The 24,484-nt window shown below is 40.1% G+C and overlaps 1 protein-coding gene across 2 annotated transcripts in view; it reads right to left on the reverse strand.

The window, feature by feature from the left end:
• Window positions 1–20,371, reverse strand: part of gabrg2 (gamma-aminobutyric acid type A receptor subunit gamma2) — a 44,362-nt gene extending 23,991 nt beyond the window's left edge. For both annotated transcript variants that reach the window (XM_029518789.1, XM_029518790.1), the window contains exons 1-6: window positions 19,987–20,371; window positions 12,056–12,195; window positions 7,859–7,926; window positions 4,863–5,083; window positions 2,903–2,985; window positions 1,293–1,430 (exon numbers count right to left, since the gene is read on the reverse strand). In XM_029518789.1, the coding sequence (XP_029374649.1) occupies window positions 1,293–1,430; window positions 2,903–2,985; window positions 4,863–5,083; window positions 7,859–7,926; window positions 12,056–12,195; window positions 19,987–20,102 (766 nt within the window). In that variant the 5' untranslated portion in view covers window positions 20,103–20,371. The remainder of the gene's footprint in view (window positions 1–1,292; window positions 1,431–2,902; window positions 2,986–4,862; window positions 5,084–7,858; window positions 7,927–12,055; window positions 12,196–19,986) is intronic.
• Window positions 20,372–24,484: the final 4,113 nt, after the last annotated feature.

The following is a 24,484-nucleotide window of genomic DNA, read 5'->3' on the forward strand; positions in this document are numbered from 1 at the left end:
TTACTTATTATGAAATCTTTTATTTGCACATATGTAGGATCATCATCATCATTATTTAAAACGTATTAATCACTTCCTCTGTTTAATGCAGCTGATCAAATGAGAATGATCCTGCTCTGGCCAGTCACTCTCTGCAGCCGGCTTTCTTTGATTTACCATCACGCACAAGCACAAAGAGTATATACACTGCCTCACCGAACATCACATAGATTACTTACTGACATTTCATGAATATAAACATAAACAAGCAAGAATGTGCATGCAAACACAGTTCTGCCAAACACCGACACTGTTCAAGGAAAGCAGCTGTTTTCCTCCAGCGACCCTTTTAAATTCCTGCATCATTCCCACAGTGAGTGATGCACATGTTCCTTCTCTATTATGTAATTCTTTAAAGTCATCTAGGCGTGTTAGAGCATTACGTGAAGGATAGTCTTCTCAGGTATTCTAGAATTGAAACCTTTTAGTCCTTGGGAGGAAAGTGTCATAAATTAGTACAAGTATGTTTGCAAGTCTGGTTATTGTCTTTTGCACCGAGTGTTGTGTTGAAATAATATCTGCTTTGCTTTTCCAGCATGATCGTTCATGTTGCTGTCTTCCTCAGAAATTTCACAACTGTCACCCACATTCAAAGCTGCTTTTAAAATGATTCCGATTTGAACCACGTCGAGCCTTGATGTAAAAAATAATTTGTGTTTTCGAAGTATAGAGAACAATTGCTTGGAGGAGTAATATTAAAAACAAAAAACCATGTGCATGTAAAATACAAAAGCCTGAAAAAGTTAAAGGACATACATGGAGCGAGCCTTGAGCCTAATTCTCACAACATGTCCACAGCGGTTGTAAATATGATATGTCATGCCCTCAGCAAGGCTGTTGCCTTAGAAAAGCGGTCTGCATCCTTATGCATCTTGCTTGAGGCAATAAGAACTGAGCTTGGACACAGACATTAAAGAATTATGTCCCTGTTTCTCTAAAGTTTCACATTGTTTGGAGGTCCAACTTAGAACAGACATGGTGATTGTATTTGATTACACAGTTAAGCCTGATAATAATAACAATTTTACTAAATATTAATACCTCACTTCATTTTATAAAGGAAATTTGTCTATATATTTGTTACATGAATTAACCCTAACCCTGCTACAACATATTAAAACATGACTTGCCCAACATGACTGTTGAGTCTTGCACAACCAAACTTTTTTCTACTTTTTTCCCACTTTGACAATGTCAAATCATTTGTGCCTGCTGCAGTGTACAATATGGCATTCAATGGATTGTTTTCTTACCTGAGACAGTCCTGACGATCTCAGAGGTGTTCCTCAAGCCAACAAAGGAGAACTGGTAGAGCCTCCAGGAGCGAATGTCCCCAACCTCCACTGAGCTCCTCTTCCACTTGTACACAATCTCATCCCTGGGATAACCATCTGAGCAAGAGGGAGCAGAATAAGCATGACATGGAGCTTGGATAAAACGTAGTGAAAATAATAATCATAAAAAAAAAAAAAAAAAGACGTTTTTTTTTTTTTTTGTTGTTGTTGTTTGTTTGTTTGTTTGTTGAAGATCCATATTCATCCCTTTTTTAGGAAATATCTTAAGACTCAGCTGCTTGGATATTCTCCCCGCTATATAAAATAACCTGATGCAAGGAACACAGAGAGAGGCCTGTTTTATTTCAGAGCATACCCACCTCAAGTTGGCTAGCTTGCAAATAAACTGATTCATGAAAGAACCATTATATAATAGACTCCTGCACATGTTGACAAAAACATGTAGCCAAACTGTGGAGAGAAATTTCCTCCTCAGAAAAACTTGAAAGCACAAATACATACCTTGATCTACTGCTGGCTATGGCTCAGATTTCAGCAATTGTATTTCAATGTGCTCGCTGTTTGCCAGTATCACAACAGTCATCCACCTTGTCTGATATTGATTCTTAGATGAGTGGATGTATTTTATAATCGTGTCATAATTTTTGGTATTACATTTCTTTCCTGTAGCTAAATTAAGCATATTTTATATTTGTGCTTCTTATCCTGTGAATTGATGTGACTAAATGTTCCCCAGTATAGTTCAGTTCGGACTGTAATAATCTTTAGCCAGCTGCAGTGTCGTCTTCACTCTACTGGAAAGAACTGTGCGTCGCTGAGGCGTGAGTGGCTTGAATAATGCACATGAGCTCCACATTTCAGACATCAAATGGCTTTGTCGCTTTATTTGCTCTCTGACCTGCTCGACTTCACAGCAGCAATGTTTCCAACAAATCAGTAATTCAGAGTGGTTTCTCTGGAGGTATTTAGGAAACATTATCTCTGGAGAATATCCCATGGTGCATCTCTCTGTAGATCCATAGCAGCCTATTTAGCCTAACCGGCCCTCCCCGCCCACCCCACAAATTCAATGCATAGTGGAGGCATGGATCCATTTTGGCTCATGTTACTTTTTCAAATGTCTTTTCAATGAGTATTACCAAAGTGCAGTAGAATGAATCACCTCATCGCCTTTGGTCAACTCGGGACATCTATTATTAAATCCTTTCACTGACTGCCAGTACATAATGTGAATTAATTAATGATAAATTAATGAATACATGTTTTTGTTGTTCAGATCTTTCACATAACAGGTGAATACATACTCATCTAAGTTTCTAATATATTACAAAGCCCTTTAAAGAAGGAAAATGGAAAGACATACACATAAATATGACTCATCTGGTTAATTTTCAGGACAAAGTACTATTGTAAAAGAAATGGCGATGATGACTGCTTCCTGAACTTGGTTTGGTTTGGCCTGTTGGATAACTGTCAGGCTTGTATCTTGTTTTTCTGTGTGTGTGTCTTTGACATGGAAGAGGAGGGAGGGATAAGGCAGTAGGGCATCAACATATGGCCAAACCTACAGCTTGAAAACTCCAGGGGACATGAATGCTCATCCATTGGGAAGTTGTTCAGTTTAAGCTGGCACTCAGCATCGATGGTCAGCCTGCAGAGATACAATATTCAGATCCATTGACTCACTATGGTCAAAAAAAAAACAAAACAAAACGCAGAAATGCAGTGTACACGTGGGAAGACACAGTTTATCAGTCCATTACTAAAACAGCTGTGTAGTGTTTGCGTAAAGATTTTGTTGGAAAAATCAGAATTAAACCCTGAACCTAATCAGTATGAACACCAAGCATCATTAATTAGAATTTCCCCTAAACTAAATTGATGTTTTTTGCAGCAACATGCACGTCTTCTATTTTCACACTTGAGGGACTTTGAAGGCAAAGTCATTAAACTTCCTTTTAATGAGAGAGCGACCTTAAATGACTTTACCCATCCATGCACTCACTATTGTCATGTATCATTGTCCTCGGAATCATGACGGTCATCCTAATTAACCAGTGGTTAAATTCAGACTTCCTTAACAAATTAATGAAGTGGAGGTATAGTGTTCTGCACAGTAGAACATCCATCAAGGCTTGATTGAGTCCAGAAGAGTTAATTTTCTCTCTTATTCTCACTGATGATGTATTGTGGTGTCAGTCTGAACTGTATTTATGATGGCATGCAAAACATGATAATAACCACAACTCAGCATTTCCCCTTAAACCACCCTTCTGTTTTGCATGGACAAACAGTGCGGACTTTGTTAAACATAGTTGACAAACCACACAATTGGTGACTGGTAGTTTTACTAGCAGTGGGCTTTAAAAAAAAAAAAAAAAAAAAATGAAAAAAGGCAAGCATCATTTCGTAATTCTATTCCAGCAGAGCAGTGACTTACTTAAGTAGTTTGTCTAGTCTCCAGATCTTCAAGGCAAAAATGGGTCATTAGACAATATAGCACAAATAATAATTGGATTAATATTTATGTAATTATCAAATCTTTCCAGGCACTTCCAGACTCTTAAACTACTGAAAATTAAAAATGATTTCCATGCAGGAGCACCTAAGAGGGCACTGTTCCCTTGTCACATAACAACTTCCTGGCTCATTTGGTAAGACAGATTTCCTGCATGCTAATTAATGTCAAATTTAAAATGCTGAAATTTAAGACTGCCCTGGGCCTGCTCAGGATAATCAGTATCATAAATCATTTATGTAGCGAGTCTGTAAATGGTTGGGTACTTCTGAATGCTTTCCACCGTGCAGGTTGTGCTTATCGCTGATGATGAACTCCAGGAAGAGCAGAAATGCTCCAGTGGCTAAAAACAGCAATAATTTAAATAAAATCTAAAACGCTGGGCAGTTGGTGGTAGGTTTATTTCAGTTTTACATAGTTATACAGGTAAAAATGGAGTCGACAAAGCAGTCGACGAGCAGTACTACAGGAAATTGTGGGGGCAGTGTAGCCACCAGAAATCATGAAGTGGAAATTTAAAAAAGGCACAAAATATGTAATTTAGTTAGTGACCTGACAAACCACCACCACCTGCAACATTGCCTTGACATTTTTCTTCACATCATTGCAACTTTCTTCACTATTGCTATATTTGTTGTTCTTGTAAACCTTTGACTCTGTGCTGCCACCCTAGTGGATGTATTTCTTAACACCCATGCTTTTATAATTGATGCTTGGAAGTCTGTGAACAGTGACAGTTAAATCCTTTAAAAGGGATGTACATTAAGGAAACAATAAAGAGTAATTTGTTGACCAAAACATCAAATTATAGCATTAAATATTCTTTTAGTTTAGGTTCAGACAGACCGATAGTTAGACAGAATGCAAAAGTGCAGAGATAATGATAACTCAACAATTAAACTTTTCAATGTGGTAAAATTGCAGTCACAACTACTAAATGGGGCAATTGAACCATCCAATCACAGTCACTCACGCTGTGGCTCATGAATGAACGAGAAATGCTGTCGTACCTGAGAGTGTAAAGTATTCGGCCATCATTCCAGATTCGAAGCATGCGATTTGGCGTGGTGATCCAGTGAGCGTCAGCCTTCTTTGAGTTGCGGAAAAAAGTATCTGGGATCCAGATCTTCCCGACCATGTTGCTGTTGAGACGCAGAACCTTCATTGTACTGTTGAATTTTAGCCTTCTGTCGTACCAGGTCTGGGCAAAAAAGATGTCGATGGTGTACTCCTGGCGACAGATAAAACAGACTTTCACCAAATTGTTATGTTAAAAAACCAGTTTAAAGGAAAATTCTTTTAACAGCACAGCGGTTGGAACCAGCAGTGTCACCAATGAGCTGTGAAATGCAATGAGATCAAATCTAAAAGGTGTCCGGGAGCACTCCTCTGTTTCCACTGTCTGATAGGAACTGTTTTACACTAATGCAAACTGCTTCAACACATTTGAGGCTATTTCTTTTTAAATGATGTCTATTCAGGCCGAGAAGTCCTTTTGCCAGTTCTGTTGAAAAAGACCATCCAGACAGCCTCAACCTGAAAATTGAATGTTTAATAGGGTAATTAATTATTTTCATTGTTTGGCTGAAGTGCTATTTAACTCGATAACTTGCTAGATCGGTGGCTCTTTGTCCAGAGTTCAACAAAAACCTCCAGTCTCCCATTCAGTCCTTGCGAGTGTTGGATTAGAACATATACATATACAATGAAAAGATATGTAAGAGCGGCACGGCCAGATTTGAAGCGCTTGGAGTGCAAGGGAGATCTATTCAAATGTGAGAGGGAAAGAAGATACTGAGCGACGGAGGGAGATGTACGTTTTTCTTATTTATTTTGTAATTTGGAATGTTTTGAGCCCTGAGGTTCAGGGGAGGGGAGAAAAAAAATCTAGGGATTTGTGAGCAAGAGGGCACTTTGTGACAAAGCTTAGCCCAACAATAAAGCCAAAATCCACGCCAAAGAGTCCTAAATGAGATTTGAACGAGGCAACATTGCCATCCGAGCAGCATCATTTATTTCACAAAGGACAGAGAGACAGTTCAAATCCAAGAGAAAGATTGAATGTCTTAAGATCTTCATCTGAACCCTGCTGAGTGGGATGAACACCATGTTTTTTTGTTTTGTTTCGTTTTTTTTTCCCTTTCACCTATACATTCCCTGGGGTCTATCGCAGAATTGCACTTCTTTCTATTCAAGCAGTTGTGCTCATCTAAGAGCAGCTAAGAACTCTTCTCAAGTGGCTAAAAAGCATTGATTTTTGATTCCTTTTCTTCTTCACAGCCCGATCTTTGCGTTCTGTTCGTCCCGCCGTCCCTTCATCCTATCTCTCACTCACATGAATTGCAATTCTGCTGTATTTAAAAGATTCCCAGCGCATAATTAAGAATTCAAAAATTTTCTTCATGCTTGGATGCTCACCCACACACAACATCAGTCTATTCTCTGTTCTTCATCTACCAGCTCTGCCACATTTGTCATGTCATGCTGTAAACACGCTGGCCCAACCATACTGATTACATATAAATGCGAAGCAATCAGTCAACCTTTCATGCCAGCAGAATGCCCTCACAGCGCACACACACACACACACACACACACACGCCCATCTATGCAAGCAGACTGTGTGACTTGTGTGAACACAAACACACATTCTCTGACTGATCCCATCAACACTTCTCTCCCAGCTTCACTGTGACTACAGTTATTGAGAGTGGGTGTTTTTAGCAAAGACTAAGTGAAATGGAACGACACCACCATGCAGAGCAGACTCCTCTGCAGAATTACAATAGAAGTGGGTTCTCAGTGGGGACGTGCAACAGAAAACAATGACACATAAAACAATGCTGATGTGAGCTTTGCCAGAACTCAATTTATTATTCTTTTTCTTACAAGCCTTTTCCCACTCACCACTATCTAATACACACAGTTCTGCCCTATTTTGCTCTCTGCAGTATGACAGCTAAATATTCTAGTCTCAGTTGGCATTGCGTCATGTGTAAGCTGTCAGGTCTTCCTGTCAGAATCACTTTTGACTTGAAATTACTTCTATTAATAGGAATGCAATGAAATATTTTTTTGAAACAGATAATACACAGCAGTTCTCCAACTCAATTTAGCTGAAGCTGATACAGTCTTCGTACAAATAACAGCGCAAAAGCTGCACAGACTTGATATTAGTTGTATTAAAAAGCATACGCTACAAAAAATACCAACTCCATTGTCAGATACCAACATTTTCCAAATGGATTTCAATGCAAAATGTTCATGTATTTGTTAACACACAGTATATATGATGCAGCTACAAGGTAATTTCTTGTATTATGTGAGCACTATAGCCAAACAAACATAATTTTAATCTGCTACCTAAAACCACAGCAATAGAAATAAATGATCAAAAACCCTGAAAAATCAAATCAGATCCAAAGTAAATCACAAAATTGTTTCATCCTTCTGAACAAACCACAGAGGGGTAGAGCAGGTGACATGTCAGACTGTAGCTGATGCAAGTCTTAGCCAGTATGAAGTAAAGTCACACAAGGATATGTCAGAAACAATCTGAAATATGTGTCTATGAAATCTCACTGTATGTTGAACAACATGACAGTGAGTTAGTATTGTGATTCTTATTGAATGTGTGTAAAGCAATCAGATGCATGACATGGGCTGCGCTCATCCACTGCAGGGCAGAGTCCAGTGCAGTAGTTAACTCGCTGATTGGCATCTGCTTCTGCATTGTGCTGCTACACTACGAGGGCAGTGGGGCAGCAAAGTGATTTTGTGTACCGGTCGATTCTCTATGACAGCAAAGCATCTGCCCTGCTGAAGTGTGCTTGAGCAAGACGATAAATCCCTGACAGCCCCGCAGAAAAGCGGTTCTCCCCCGACTTTTACACTCTTTTTTCCTCCCTCCCTAATGAAAAATATGACATACTACACCCTAGTTAACGGGCTGATTGTTAGTAATAAGAGCGGCTCATAATTGACACAAAATTTCAGCGTAACTTACCATGTTGATAGCATTTACTGGGCCGATGCTGTTCACAAACATGTCCGTGTGGATCACCGTCGGTTTGACTGCGAAGAAGAAGAGCAAAGACAAATCCAACTTATCTGCAAAGCACAAGCTGGTTAGGAAGGTGTTCTCTCCATAGCATCATTGTCATCGTCATAATGGTAACTAAAGTAAAACAAGGAAATAACAACACTGTCGTGTTTGAACACAAAGGTTCAGCATTTCATTATTCATTAAGTGTTGCATGTTGCCTTGTCGACACATCCGCTACATGTATCAGCTTCACTTTCATTTAAAGAGATAAAGACTTGGCAAAAGATATTTCAAAGGTCCTCTCATGGACAAAAACAATAATACAATCACACCAACACCAAAGAATTGTTAACTAAACTCTGTCATATTGCATAGAATATCACTTCTCTAGCGGTAAATAGGTTTAATGTTTTGTCACAAACTGAAGCGACGTCAGTACATTATTAATAATGTGCGCTGTCTTTTAGAAAATATGGATTTACACACATGTTGATATTTCTTTACGGCCCACAGCACATTTATCTCAGGAAAAGAAAACACCGGAATGGAGGTTTTGACTTGTATACACGATTGTTAAATTTGATTAAATGGTCTTGTTTTCCAGGGACAACACTGTGTTACATTTAGTGTACCGGGTCTAGGAAGCATCAGATAGTGCTGATGAAATAGCATCCTGGCTCAGATTTTCCCTTGTCCATGATGAGACTATCTCCTCCAACAGGCTTCCTGCCAGTAAACCACACACTTTGTCTGTATTTACGGCCAAACTCCTGACCCATTTACCAGACACCCTTTGTGCCCTGTGCACCAATGCCTCCATCCCTCTTCCTGTCCCTCCATGCTTGAGGCCTGTGAGCTCCTCTTGGTAGCAAATCATTTACTCTCTTTTCTCACAGACTTGCTTTGCTCTCATACAGAGATCCACTTGTTTTGTGAAAGTACCTTTAGAAATACTCTATTTAATATATATACACTATTTAATATAATACACTATTTTTAGCTCAGAAATAATCCATGCAACAAAAGGCACTGCATAGCACGGCATCAGTTAAGTGCCAGGTTTTAATTTGGTGTAATCTCTTTTCAATAAGTTGTTGTATTGACAATTAGTTGCGTATCATGTAGTGAATTATCTCTGCTCATGCCTGTTGCTATCTGCAGCCTGTAATAGTTTAGTGAGATGGACAGCAAGATGTCAAACAAAGTATGTCTGAGGGAAGTGGACAGCTTGGTGTCAAATGGACCTCCATGCTCTCTCAGATCTCCGGTGCCGGCCTGGATCAGCTTCTACACTTTGCTATCCGATACGTGTGTTTATGGATGAGTGGACATTGTGTCTGAGAGCAGAGTCAGGTTAAGACTCACGCTGCCTCGAGCTCTGATGTGAAAGCTATAGTGAGCGTGAGTGATAGACGGAGGGGGTGAGTGCAGGTTTGCATCCATTTTTCATGTCACTCCAAGGCATACATGAATGTACGTCACACGTCCACCAGCCACACAGACGCATTAATATGTCTGAACAAACTCATACATACACATGTAACTGCACGCAAGGCTCTTAATGCTCTTGGACTTCTCACAAAGTATTCGCTACAATTAAGTGTGGCTTTTGGCCCAACAGATCAGTGAGTGGAATAATGCTGCATGTTATTGCATTGGCCTTATTAGTGTTTATATAAACCGAAAATGTGATACACAAGATATATAACCAGGATCTGGATTATTATCAAAATCATGCATGATATACATAATGAAATGGGCAGGAGATAGACATTTTTTTCTTACACAGCCAAATGGAAAGTGTTTGATTTCCATAAATGCACAAACAGGTGCCAAGAAAACATCACTGCAACATGCCAGTGAATATGAAGTGGCCGTGCTGAATTTTAACTTGCCTCTGGAGACAGCGTTGCACATGCCATTACACCCACCACAGTCTAATTAGCGCTTTGACCACGTACGTTGCCATAGATTACCAATGATTTTCCCCTGTTAATTAAATCCATTAAACTCGCAGCACAATAAATGCAATTCATTATGAACGCTGTAAAATACTCTACGTTCCAGAAGACAAGGACTTTGATCAGTGCAGTGTATTTATTGTGAATTTCGAATGAAGGATTTTCAAGTTCTTTCACGCCGCGTGTCTTTTCTATTTGCCTCAGTTTTCATGCGTACAGTAATAATTAATGAGCATCACAATGGACTTCAAAGAGATGCTGTGGCACAATCAGCGATGACTCTCAATCTGCACCATTGCACTGCTCAGAGGAACTGAGGAGAAACTATGGTTTGGCTGCTTAGCTGATTGGTTGGTAGCTCAAATGACAGTATAGCCAGCTAATTATAACCCCTCCGTCGCTGTGTAACTTGGCAGCAGCTGGAAGACTGATGCTGAAAGAGCGAGATCATAGCACGTTTGAAGATGGTGGTTAAGCCCAGCGACGCTGCAGCTCTCTGGGTTGAAGTTGCACCTCAAAGCAGATCTGAGCTACTCTTCAATTTATAGCAAAAGCCCACATCTAAAGTCCCGAGAATAAAGATGACACCCTTCACAAAATGTGTCGCATTATAGTTTGCATTGCATGTACAGTATGTGGAGGGATTTACTATATACACTCCTGTTACTCAGCTGCTTTCATCTTGTGCCATCATTTCAGTCGACTAAGTGGTCATACTTTAAAGCTGCATTGGGTCAGAGGGGGTTGAAATCTGAGGCGCAGCATAAGTACTTTGACACATATACTCTGTCCTTTGCTCAGTGGTGGAGTGAGCAGTGGCAAAACCCAGGGTGCATTGCTAACTGGGACACAACAGGAGAAATACGAAAATAAAAGAGACTAAAAAGGGAAGCTTCACGTGGAAAGTTTGCACGTTGCTGTCTCATGAACCTTTGAATTGGATATTTGCTATTTAACTCTTAAGTTATTAAGTTATTAAGTTAGATTAAATATTTTTAATGGTTAGCTACAACGCATACCGGCTTTAAAGGTGGTTTGTCAGTGTGCGATCACTGTTTTTGGCCCTAGAGAGACCAAAACAAATGTCTCAACCCTTGACGTAGATTGATGAGATGAAGGCAGAGCCAGTCTTGTTGTTTGAAACTTGAATGCAGCAGTGCGGTGTCAGCTGATTTAGCATGATAACTGCAGTCCGCGGAGAAGCAGCTCGCTGTTTAGCGTGTGAGGTTGTACATCTTTATCATTCCAAGAGCATCTGACTTAAACCAGTATCCCCAGCTGTGCTGGGCCATGAGTCAAATCTCCAAGGATGCTGAACATCTCTCTATTCTGTGTCTGCAGTGGGAAGGGCTTTAAGATATATGTGCACATATGTAGCCCGGCTGTCTGTCGTCGTGAGCAGGCGTAAGCTTCTTGCCTACATTGAAAAGAGAAGGCCTGCAGGACAATGACAGCTTTCTCAACCATAACACACGCATGTATATAACCACAGGTATGCACAATTTATAATAAGCCTGACTGCCTGTCAAACACACATAGAATGAGGTGGCTTGACTAATATGAGTTATCACCAGAGGTAAAGCAGGTCAAGTCACCCAAGGTGGGTTTCAAAATCTACAGTCGGGGTTTTCAGATTTACGTAAATTTACATGAATGCCAAACCAAACCTTGTTTTTAAGCGCTAAACTATCAATGTGTAACGTTCATTCATGCTTTCAAAGCCTTTTGCAACCAAGTGCCAGCGTTAATATAAACCAACTCCAGCCAACACGATCTGCTGCTGGGGATCTATCATTTAAACTGGAAAAATTAATGGTCCAGCCTCGTAAGACAGCTGAATTCCTCAAAAGCCAGAATCCATCTTGGGTAGCTTCAAACCATTTGCTCGTGGCCAAACCAGAATGTTTTGGACCAATCAGTTACCTATGATGGAGAAACCTATAAAACCAAGGTGACAAAGTGTTTCTGTGTTCCTCAATGCCTTACAAAGATGTCAACTGCCTTACTAACAGGCGTTCATAGGACCTCAGACTGTCTCGTCGTTTTGTATTACTTCTTCAGGACTCTGCTAGTATGTGATAGGAAGATGGTTCGTTCAATTAAGTGCCAAGTATTTTTAAGAATTTTGCCATAATCGCGGTCTGTGTTTCTTTGTGATTGTGTGACTAAACCGATCATCTGTGAAAAATCAACCCACCTCCGATGTCAGGTCTGAGTTTGTTGTCATATCCATCTAGCAGGCTGTTTAGGATGTGTGTGACGTCACTCTCATACACTTTGGGAGTCAGCACCCACGTCTTGTTAGACACCTCGTCATCGTCATCATTCTGGAAAGAGCTGTGAGGTGGAGAGAGAGAGAGAGAGAGAGAGAGAGAGAGAGAGAAATGCATGCAATCAATAGCATCTTTTAAAAGGAGGGCAAGCAGTTTATTTATTTGTGTGCTCTGCTTTCTTGAAACAGAAATGTTAGGACATGACAGACAGCCACTGACCATTCTTTTGAAGATCACAACCCAAGGTCAGGAGATAAAGATTTTCATTCTTTTCATCACCACATCCTGGCTGGATGAACAGAAATGACTCTTCGCATTCTCCTGTCTGTTATTTCCAACAAATGTAGTTCGCTGTGTCTTGGAGAAAAATCGTTTTCTTGATTTCTTTTCACCTGCCCTGTAAATCTTTTTTTTTCCTGTTAAAACTCAGCTGTCTACCTTGTCTACATTACACCTTCTCTTTCCCCTGTGAGGTCCACTGTCTAAAGTCATGCAGCAACGTGATCTTGAACATATACTGTGTAATTGTTTCCGAAAGAATATCTCTCAAAAAAACACCTCTTTAGTTTGATGCAGAAAGATGCTGAGTTATTCTCAATCCAGGACAATTTAGCCCAGTGTAAGTTTATTTAATTTTCCCCTGATGGGCTCTGTACAGATTCCACCAGTACTTAAAGGTGGGTTGCATTTAGACCACATCTGATTTTGTTATTTTATAATTCCATGGTTCTCACCAGCTGGATCTCTGACCAGTGCCATAGCATCCTGTCAGGAGATGCAAAAATTACTAAACAAAATGAAAATGATGTCAGAGGAAAGTCCTGTTACCTTTCTTAAAGGAGATGATTCAGTTCTGGATTGTGACGCTTTTCCTTTTTTTTTTTTTTTTCTTTTGTAATTATTACTTAATTAAGAATTACAGTAGTATATCACCTCACCCGTTGAGAGCCACTAACATCTCTGTGGCACATTAGTTTAACCCTTAATTTTCATTTTCATCCAGGAATCCTTGTACATTATGTATTAAGAAGATTTGCCAATGATGATGGTGATGTGATTAGATACTCAGCTTTGACTGATGCTGGCCATATCAGCTCACTGTGGCTGAAATATGATGTTAAAACAATGAAGGCTATTTGCTTCCGTTTTATTGTATTTTCATTTAATTATAGTTTCCATATATCTTATTTCTTCTGACAGAGTCCTTCATGTTGTGAAATTGGACTCACCAATGCATATTTAACTCCTCCTGACTTTTGGGGCTCTCTCTTTATGACAGCCTTGTCCTACTACATTCACTTGTGTTTTTTTTTTTTTTGTTTAGTTTTTTGTGATTACAGTATGCAGTGCTCCCCCAATGAGACCTACTTTTGATGAAATGTTAAATGAAGAACTGAATTCAAAGTCCTCAGGTGAATTAATGTGCAAGTATGAATATAATTAATTAAGAGTACAATCAAATTTGCATTTCTTGCCACCTTCTCGCCCACTCCCCCAACTCAGCCCATGAGATATTGAGGCATTCGGTTTTTTGCTCAGTAACTCCACAAAAATAATGAGTAAAATTCTACAATAGCAAGTGTCGGAGCTTGATGGCAGAATTGTTTGTCATACCATAAATGAGGGTTTTTAAAGCCCCTAAGCTTCAGTGAGAGTTGGAGAAAAGACACGGCTATTTTCCTTCGTTTACTTCCTCATCTAAGACATCTCACACCGAAAGGATAATGATGTCTCGAGAGCCCCTGACCACAAATACAGCCATGGTGGAGCATAAATGTTTTTCCTGCCTTCTCATGGAAAAGTACGATCTTGGTAAATCATTTGTCTGGATAGATTTATTTGGGGTTTTTTTATGACAAAATACCTTTTTCACAGTTGAGACCTGAATAAAAGATGGAAGTGTCCTGTGTGGTATGACATTAAGGGAAGTTGATATTCTGAGAATAACGTGCTGCCTTGGAGTAGGACGATGTCAGGAGACTGAGCAGTACATAATGTTATCTACAGTTATGATTTCTACTGCCAGCAGGCGCAGCTGATGTGTATGGACTCTCTGGCAGAATGATCAGAGCAGACCCGAAAGCATATATGTGATGTGCGTTCGTTGGTGCAAGTGCCAGATTTCTGTACATAAAAGCATAGACAGAATTTGCGCAGCTTCTTTTTAGAGAAATTCTGCCTCCACAATCTGTGTGTAATTAGTGTGCGATTTACTAAGGCAGCAGTTTATTACGCAATCAGTGTCTGGGACTGCCTCTCGAACATGTTATGGCTGATTCAGTTTTAATCATAATATTGACATCAGGAGGGTTTTCTAAAATTGTTATGTTGGAGCTGTACGGCTGGGGAAGAAACTGAAAAAGTTTAAGGTCAAACAACAGATTTATTATCTGTCTCACACTGACTTGCAATAAACAGTTCATTTGAAATGAATCAGTTACAGCTTTTCATCACACTGAAGGTCTTAGGATTATTACTCCAGATCTATTCATCCTGCTCCTACACACCTGCCTCACCAAACGGGGGCAAAATGTTCTTATGTTTTAAAACAACAGATTTCTTGTTAGCAAGAAAATCTACCTCGACTAAAAAGGAAATAATTGCCATGTACCACTATAACTGGTATATTTGTAAATGAAAGAACAAGGCCTCCTCTATGTCTTTTTTTTAAATATAATTTAAGTCTTTAATTAATTGTTTGCCATAGTTTTTTAAATTAAATCTGAGACTATTCACTCGTATATTACCATGCATTGGAATTTTCACTATGGTGTTTATGCTAATTTATCTTAGTTTTAGCTTCTGTGTTTACATCGCTTATGTTCGTCTTTTAATATCATTTTGTATATTGAAGCTGAAATTGCTTTGTTGCTCTATGTTGCTTTGCAAAACCTCCTGACTTCCTTCGTTCGAGAGCCTCATCATTGTACCAGGGCGATTATCAAGTTCAAGTTTCAACTACTAGGTTCAGCTGCTCTAAGTGGTATTAGATAATGGAGAGATTTGGCCATTTTTACTCTTCTAATGACTTTCTGGGCAGTTTTAAAGAGATTTCTACAAAATATGGGATTATTTTATTTATTTTTTTAGTTTTTTTTTACTTCTCTTCGTGAAGAAAAACAGAACTAAAATAATTATAATAGAAAGAAAAAGCCAGTGGAATTTTCAATCATCCATGTTTTACACCTCTCCAGTGGTTTGTGTAATCTTCCTCATATGCATTAATAGGGGGCCTACTTTTCTAATTACATGCAAGTTGTGCCCACAATAACAACAAAAAAAAAAAAAAACTACGTTTGCAGCTGTTTGGTAAATGGCACAGGATTATTTGGGCACAGAATGCGTCACAAACAGGTCAGAGACAAAAGAGAAATGTGATAGGAGAGTAGACAATCAATCCCACAGTGGATCAGGGAGATGGCCAACAGCACAAAAGAGCAGCCTTGAAACAATTTAGAGCTTTCAGTCAGAGGAAGAGAGACTGAATGAAATAATAAAGAATGGTTGAAATGATGAGACACGCATGCACACACACACAAAAAAAAAAACAACACTGTTTCCATGGTGAACCAAAGGGCAGAGACCCTGATGGCTTTCCCGTGTTCTTTGGCAGGTTGCGAGGAATAATGTTTTGACCAGCACTCTTTTTTGGACTTTATTAAGTGCCATCCATCTTCATCATAAAACATAAAATCTCATTATTTTATTTTACCCTGTTGAGATCTTTTAGATATGCCTTATTGGATGTTACAAAATCAATATCCAGGGGATACAAGTCTTTGACACAAACATGCAGCTACATAATGAAGAGGACAGAGAAGGGTGTGAGAGCTCGAAAATGCTTTTTAGGTGGCTGCAGTTTTAATCATCTATATTCATCTTGCTGAGCATCTCAGTGCATATGGAAATACTCCAAAGACGAGCAGATCAAAGGCACAGCCATGTGTTCTTCACTGCAGGCAGAGCTGAGGTTTTGCCTACTAATTCGGTACCTGAAGGTCCACAGAGAGGTCTGCGCCAGTGTGTGTGCATACTGCTGTGCATTTGTGTGCGTGTCTGAATTTGTTTTTCATGCAAGCCCATGCCTGTTCATGTAGCGATGGAATTAAATGTTGTGTTTCACAACTAGCCTTAATAAGGACAGTCTGATGGTTTCATGCAATCTACACATCACATCATCAAGATGCACTTTCATCTGCAACATATGCAGCAATCAAAACCACTCCCAACTATACAGTAGATCTCAGCCTCACAGCACACAGCTTCCCCATTGTGCAGTCCGAAATTCATCTATATACTGTATATATCTATATATACATACATATATATGGATGCAGATAGTAGCTAATCTATGTGATTTTCATCGGCGGGTAATATGGGAACAGCAAAGTTACCATTAGCATCAACATCAAGTTCCCTGGAGCTATTAGCTTTGCATGTTTTATACTGTAGCTCATAAAGGAACCTAATTTAATGAACCCTCATGCTTATTATTACCAAACATGAAATTAGTGCTGCCCCTATGGCAACAACCCAGCAAACTACTCTTGCACATCAAGCTACTGCTACAGAGCTCCTTTCGAAAGCGTTGTCTTTAATACCAGAAATGAGCAACGCAACATAAGGGCCACTATCCAGTGATTAACAAAGAATAATCATTTGAAGTGGATGCAAGTTGTTTTTTCTGCTAAAGGTGTCACATCAATATAGGGAGAATGAGCACGTGTGATGAGCGCAAGCAGGCCTGGGACTGCATCTGAAATGCCTGGGCCTTGCATGTCCCTTCTCCTTACCTTACCTCAGCAAAGAGAGCCTGTCCATCAACAGGCTTGACTCTCTTTGGTCTAATCACATAGATTAGCTACTATCTGCATCCAAGGTCAACCTGTTAGTCAGCTTTTAACTCCAGCATGGCGCATTAGGCCAATTACTTACGGTGCCAATATCATTAAAGACCCAGTGCCTCATTTCTTGGACCACTTAAATTTTACTGGCAGCTGAAATGTTTTACTATTAGATGACCTAAACAAAGCCAGCAACATAAAATATCAGTTACCCTAAACGCATAACTTTGCATTACTTAAGAGGCATATTTATCAGTAGGAGAGTGTTAGAAGATGTCACATGTGTTACGTAAGATGTGAACTATGGTGATCAAGATCTAAGGCAACAGTGAATATTAAGTAATTCAGTATCTCATGCATGTAAAGCAGAACATGTGTATTAGCATCAATGGAAGCTGTGGACTTGGATCCTTTAAAAAAAGGAATTAAAAAACCACTTCGGATTATGTAAATCTACGAGATTTATATCAATCCCCAACATCTCTTGACTCTCAAAGCATTCAGATATCAGCTGAGACATCAGACGTGGCCGTGGTGATGGGGAATGTTTTCAGCTCAGAAAATAACAAGGCCTGTTATATGCCACCAACCATGACCCTACTTCAGGTTTTTTGTGAGTAAACAGGAATAATCACTGCTGCTGGTAATTTAAAGCCTCCCAGCTCTATCCCCGAAATCTGAAATCCCTCTGACCTTAATACCTCCTGGGTGGTGAATATGACAGTCTCTAAATTGTAAGCAAGAGGCAACTATGAGCTTTGACTGTCAGCCTCTACTGTCTTGTTAGCTCCCCATAGGAAGGAGATTGACATCCGCTTGATATCAACTCTGTTTGAACAAATCTAAGACATAAAAGTGTCATTATGGGATACATGACAGAGTGACAGTTTATAGAAATTCTACGTCCCAACCCTCTTCAAGTGATGACAAGCGGCCGATAATATACATAATGGCTTGAATGACCCCAGTGCATTGTGGGATTTCCATTTAAAGAGAAGGGCGTTGCTTGTAAACTCTAGTCACTTGATGAGATGTTTTGCAGTTTGGGGGCTGGAATGCAACAAGTTGTAGTTGAGACTTGAAAGTCTTCATCATCGTTACTTGCAAAGCTCAAAGTGATACAACATATTTAGGATCATTTCCATCAGTTGTGATTATACTGTCATACCATCTTAGATTATTGTTGACCAATGTGGATGTTTTTTTTTTTCTTTTTTAATGAGAGGGTTAGTAAATGAGTTAAAACATAGTCATATGCATTTAATGCTAAACACCTTGGGTGTTTGTAGTATTTCACCTGCCATCTGAAATACTTGAGGTCAGTTTGCTAAACATCAAATATCCCTTAAAAAACTTTTAAATCTGAGCCCCATGAGCACTTCCTCCTGCTGTCATGGCTGTCCCATAAACCAAAAGCATTTGGAGCAGAGCTCTCTCTACCTCCTCTTTAGGGTGTTGCTGATGCTGTGATATCTTTTATGTGAAATTGTGTGCTGCATTTAATGTATGGTGATGCAGTGAGGCATCACTACACATAGTAACTGTCAATGAGTCACAAAGTAGCATAGATTACTGAAAGCATGCCTGAGGCCTTGAGAGATATCTTATGTAAGCGGTCTCGTACATGAATCACAAATGGTTTGCAGAGCAACTTACCCAGCAGCAGTTACCTTTTAATTAGTATAAAAGATGGAAGACCTGCTAAAACGTTTGAAATACCTTGCAGTTTTTGAGCCATAGATATGACCTTTGCACTGCGGTTTACACAAAGAGCTCACATTTAGCCATTGCTTGTTTTTTTTGTTTGTTTTAAGAAGCATTTCCTTTGCATTGATCTTTCTTGGCACAACTTCATAACATCCATATCCAGCCCATAACTCTCGGTTCTGCAGCCTGTGGTGTTTACTCGAGCATATTGTGAACTCCATTTGTGCCCACATGCACAGGCCCTGACAATGTATACAGGGCATGTAGCCTGGAGCCCTGAGGTTGCGATCAACCAGGATGGTGATTGAACATCGGCTGAGATATCTGCCTCCATTTTTCAGCCTCCGGCAGCACAAGAAGAAGAAGAAAAGACACTCAGAGTCTAACCATCCGGTTTCCTCCAGACTATTCTTATCTCAGCACAATGACAGACACAACCTGAGCTGCTTCTCTGAACAAACCCAAACCTTCACCTCAGGTTCAGCCCAAATGGAAAACCCTGTCTGCGCTTGTGTGACTGTGTGTGTGTCTGTGTGTGTTTACAGGATCAGTCCATATGTGTCATCCTTGTCCTGATTGAGCCTCCACACTTGCATTCACTATGTGATTGTCTGCCATTTTGCTTAATATATATATATATATATATAAATTTTGGATACGTGGAATGAAACGTAGCTTCTGTCACACCCAAGCTGTCTTTGTTTCTAGCCATCTAACTCCGCTAACCGGACACATGCGTCCGATAATGAAGCTCCGAGAATAGACTTGATCCTTGAAGACAGCTTAGCAGAGACTATGTGTAGCTTTAGCTTAACTCAATTTAGCCTGCCACTGTGCTATTCCTAACGTCGGCCAGACTGCTGGACAAACTGTATCTTAACGACAAATTGTTTATTTTGCACAAATGTCCGGTTGGTCCTAAACTCATCCGATGGCTGCACACACACACACACACACACACACACAAAAAGCCCGAAGCTGCTGGTGCTGCTTGTTTTATTTTACAAAATGAAGATCCACGAAAGCTCCCTTCAACGCGACGCATATGTCGCTGTGGACACCTACAAAGATCAGATCACACCTCCATGTTGAACCACGAGTAGAATTGGGACAAATAGACGAACATGCCCCGTCTTTCCTGCTTAAAAACTAAACCCGGATCCCACTATCAACAGGGCTGGGTTAGCATGAGATGGGAGGCACAGCAATTGGGGAAAAAAAGATGTTAAGTCAGGAAGACGCTGCACAACGGAGCCGACAGAGGATGCTGATTTTAGAGGAAATATTATGCATTAATATCTTACCTTGAAGGGAGATTCAACGCAATAAACACCCAGAGGAACAGCTTCAGGGGGAGGGAAGGCTTCGCCATTGCTGTCGAACCTTTGGAGGCTAAATTGGGTGAAGCCATCATCACCATCTTTTTTTTTTTTTTTTTTTGCAGATGGACGTGTCCGTCTATTTACTGTGCTTCCCCTCTGAGATACATCACGCACGTTAGCGGGAGCGGGTCTAAAAAATCTAGACCCGAGGCGGACGTGCGGTGGAGTGAAATCAGCCAAAACAAAATCGATGCGAGTCGAAAGCTTGATTTCGTATCGCCCGTTCTTTTCTCTTTTTTTTTAGGCTGTATCTATGCTGCTGCTGCTGCTGAAGCAGCCTAGCGGGGCCCTACAAAACTGCCACATACGGCGAAGCCCCCCCCCCTCCCCGGTTATAAACTACCCCAATATCGAGCAGCTGAGAAAAGCGGTGGATCCTCAGTCTGAATGCAGATTAACTCTGGGGTCAGAGAGGAACTGATGCACGTTGCTGCAGCACAGATCAACACATGCGTGGTTTCACCAAGCGGAAGCAGAGCTCCGTATAAGAGGGCTAAAAAAGCATTTGCTTGCCGCTACGGGGAGAGAAAAATAATGGTGGCTTCATTTTTATTTTTATTTTTATTTTTTTTTACTGCCAGCACACGATTGGTGTACAGAACGTGATGACTGCTAATATTAAATCATACTTAAAAACCTGACAGTGCAGTTCCCTGCTGGTTTGGGTGTATAATTTTTCCCATGTCAGCGCCCGGTCTGAGAAGACTGTGAAGACTAAAACTTAATCATGTTTCTCTTACACTTCTGATTTTGCAAAAAGTCACATGGGAGTATGTGTGTCAGCATGTGCATGTTTGGTCCTTGACAACTTCCAGATCTATTTACCATCCTGAAACTGAGCGGCAGGCACGAGTCCGGGTCCGTGACGCTTTCAGCGCCCTGGACAGCTCCGTTGTTTTCTTCTGCTATAGGAACCACCAATCAGCACCCAGGACAGCTCCGTCAGCTTTTTGTCTGAAGTCCGAGCTTTGCTGTTTCATTGGTCCAGAAGGATACGTGCCAGATGATATAGTTGTCATGGTAACATACATGATGGGTACAGTGTTATGGTATATTGATTAAAGCAACCAGCGAAACCACCAGAGAGGGAATCTTTGGGTTCGCCTTTTTTAAGATTCTCTTTTACACGTTTCAATATCCTTATATAAGTTTGCTTATGCTCCTCATGTGGTGGGTGTAACTCCTTTACGATGACTCCTTGGGGAGAGGTTTGAGGAAAAAATATGTCTTCATAATCTAAATTACAAAATGGTAGCCTGACCCGCACTGCTTCATAAATTACTTTGATAACTTCTGTTAGACTTCAGTCTCTCCCACTCTTGCTCTCCATTTCTCTCTTTCTTACTGTCTGTCCTTCAAGTCACACAGACAAAAGCATTGCTTGGCTCGCATGTCTCTCTTTCAATGTCACCTCATGAAAGCAAAGACAACCTAGATATTGGGATAAATAAATGACTAAATGTGAGAGAATGCAATGGGTGCTTGTTATGGCTCTGTTTGTGACATAAATGTCATCGGCAAAGTAAAGCATGTGTCCTCGGCAGCGATTCCTCTTAAGATATCTTTCACCATAGCAATACAGTGCTAGTAGTGTTGCTATTTTCACTGGGAAATTAAATGACAAGCCCAATCAGTGTCAAATTTAAAGTGGGTTCATAGATAGTGTTACAGTATTTCTAAAACTAGATCGTGTATACAATGTAGGTATTTTCATCTCCCCTCATGGGACATAAAGTTTTTCCGAACATTTTTAATCTCTGTTCAGAAATGTCTTAATTGGTCTCATTTAAAATGAAATCTTTCCAGCATTTAAGATAAGTTAAAGTAAGCGCCAATGGGAGTGGCAGGTGCAGTTGGAAACAAAAAAAAAAAGGAGGGGGGGCGTTTGCAGAGTTGTAGTCTTGTCATGATGCATTAGCCCAGATTTCCCTCTGAACATTTATGCCGCAGGCCTGCAGGCAGGGAGCATGCTGCATTATCACGTTTTATAGGCCCACCTGGCTGCAGCCATGCTAAACGGTTTTTCTTATGTTTGGAGTCTAATTGACTCATTCAAACCAAAATGGCAGACATATATTATTTGGTTACAGTTTTCAAATTTTGGTTATTAAAATCTAACTACGGCAATCAGAGTGGATTGCAGCTGGTCCCAAAGCCACATAAGTGTGCCATGCATGGAGGATGAGATGTGTCTGAAAAAAAAAACCAAAAAAACAAAACACCATCGCGTTTTGTTTTGTTTTGTTTTTTTTGTGGAAAGCAAAGTAGGTTAATCATCTTGAGGAGATTGACAGCTGCTTCCACAGCTGTTCAGCGCTCCTCCAAGAGTGGACCATCAGCTCCTCCTGAATAGAGACAGACTTGCTCTTAATGTGAGATATATTCTGTTCGCAGTGACATCCCCTGGCCTTGTACCTCAGACTCCTGACAAGTCAAACAGTAACCTACTTCATGTAAGGTCGTTTTTTTTGTTGTTGTTTTATGGGGTTGCTTTAAAATGTTTTTCACTGTAGGATGAGTATAAATATCTACCTTTGGAAATGTAAAGTCTGGCCTTGTTCTTTGTATACTGCGTGTAAAAGGTGTTTCAACACACACATATATGCACACACTTCTTTCTCTCTGCCCTGCAGCTGTGTCACAACCAACAGAGAGTCTGGCCAAGCGGGTCATGACCCAGGCATAAGCTTCAGAAATGCTGGTTAGCAGTAGGAGGTATTGATTTATCTGAGGGATGATGTAATTTAGATAAATACCTGTCAATGGCCAGTGAATAGTTCCAGTTAATTAAAAAAAAAAAAAAAGCCAGATGATGATTTTCAGCAGGGTATTTACGGATGGATGAAAATGGTGTTGGGATAGATTCTGCTGCTATGTTGTTTTCTGTCACAACATATGAACTAATGTTTACTTTCGATCTCAGCGGTTAATAATGATAATTTATTGCGATCGTACAAGGCAGCCCATTACCCTGGCAGAATTTCCTTCTGTTTCCCTTTTCCATTCTGTCATTCTGTCTCACATACACACACACACACACGCACGCACGCGCACACACACAGTAGCAGAGAGGGAGAGAGAATGAGACAGAGAGATGTCAGGTTAGATCCCCTTGGTTCAATAGTCACAGCAGAAATAGGAGCCAAATTGGCACATCCCCATATCAGGGATACACCTGGGCTCTCATGCGCTGACCTTACTCCAAAAATCTATTCAACTGTGAGTTTATGGTTTTATGAAGGCAGTTACATTTACTGAGATGCTTGTAGGCCGTGGAAAAATATTGGAAAGCATTTTCCAATACAGCACAATACAAATAACAGCGGTGGTTTACAAAGCATCAAAGATTTTAATTTGTCTAATCAACAAGACTGGGGACATTGCGGGCAGTGACAGTGTTGGCATGTGACACTTTAGCGTAGTGATATGCCTGCATAAAATATAATCAATTATAATTTCATCTCTCATGGGACCCATTCTGCCTTTAGACAAAGCTGGCAGGAACAAGTCTGGATGTGATAATGTGTTGTCATCTTTAGATAAGAACTGGGGGAGATGTATACTTCTATAATGGCATCATTGAACACACAGATGCCCAGTTCCACTATCATTCCAGTTTTACAGCCCACACATATGCTGTCACAGCCCCACTCGGTTAGCATCAAGCTGTGGGAGCAGAACGATCCACTGTAAGCACTATTGGATATGAGAAACAGTCTGGCATTCGTACCAAAGTGATGTAACATCACAAGCAGAAATCCAAAAACAGTAGGAGAAAAACACACATTAAAAAAATTGAAACTTGCTCAAGATAAAGCTCTGACTTTGCTGTAGAAATGGCAAACAAATCGAATTTAAAGTGCAGTGAAACTTAAAAAGAGAGAATAAAATCGGAAGGTTTTCTTGTTTATTAAAGTTAGCAAATATTCAAGCCCATTCCTCCTCACTGAGAGCTTTTGTGATGTGAACACGAGAAAGCACTCTCTAGTGTCTGATTTGTCCTCAGTCCAACTGCCTCTGACTTTGTGTTTTCCCGACTTGCTACATAGCCTGATTTCTATCTCCTTACTAAACCACATTTAGGAATGCTTCCTTTATCTAACAGCATGGCGTGCTGTGTCATTTGGTAGTTTCTGCTGATTTAATGAGGCCCCCATTAAGAGTTACATTCCCGTGTCTCTTGATTTGCTGCAGTTTGTTGCTACCTTCAAACTGATAATGGTCTCATAGTTCATGTTCATGTTATGCAAAAACAGTCTGATAATTGATGCAAAATGTCATGTACTTGGAGTTTGAAGGTTCAGTTTTGTATTAATAATTAGAACAATCATGTGGTCATCACTTTAATCCAAAAAAATTTCATTTTGTTTCAAGTTCAGAGGAAGGTGTATTTTACCGTCCTTTTTGGATATAATGCTTC

Source organism: Echeneis naucrates, chromosome 14, assembly GCF_900963305.1.
Source record: "Echeneis naucrates chromosome 14, fEcheNa1.1, whole genome shotgun sequence".
Classification (NCBI taxonomy): Eukaryota; Metazoa; Chordata; class Actinopteri; order Carangiformes; family Echeneidae; genus Echeneis; species Echeneis naucrates.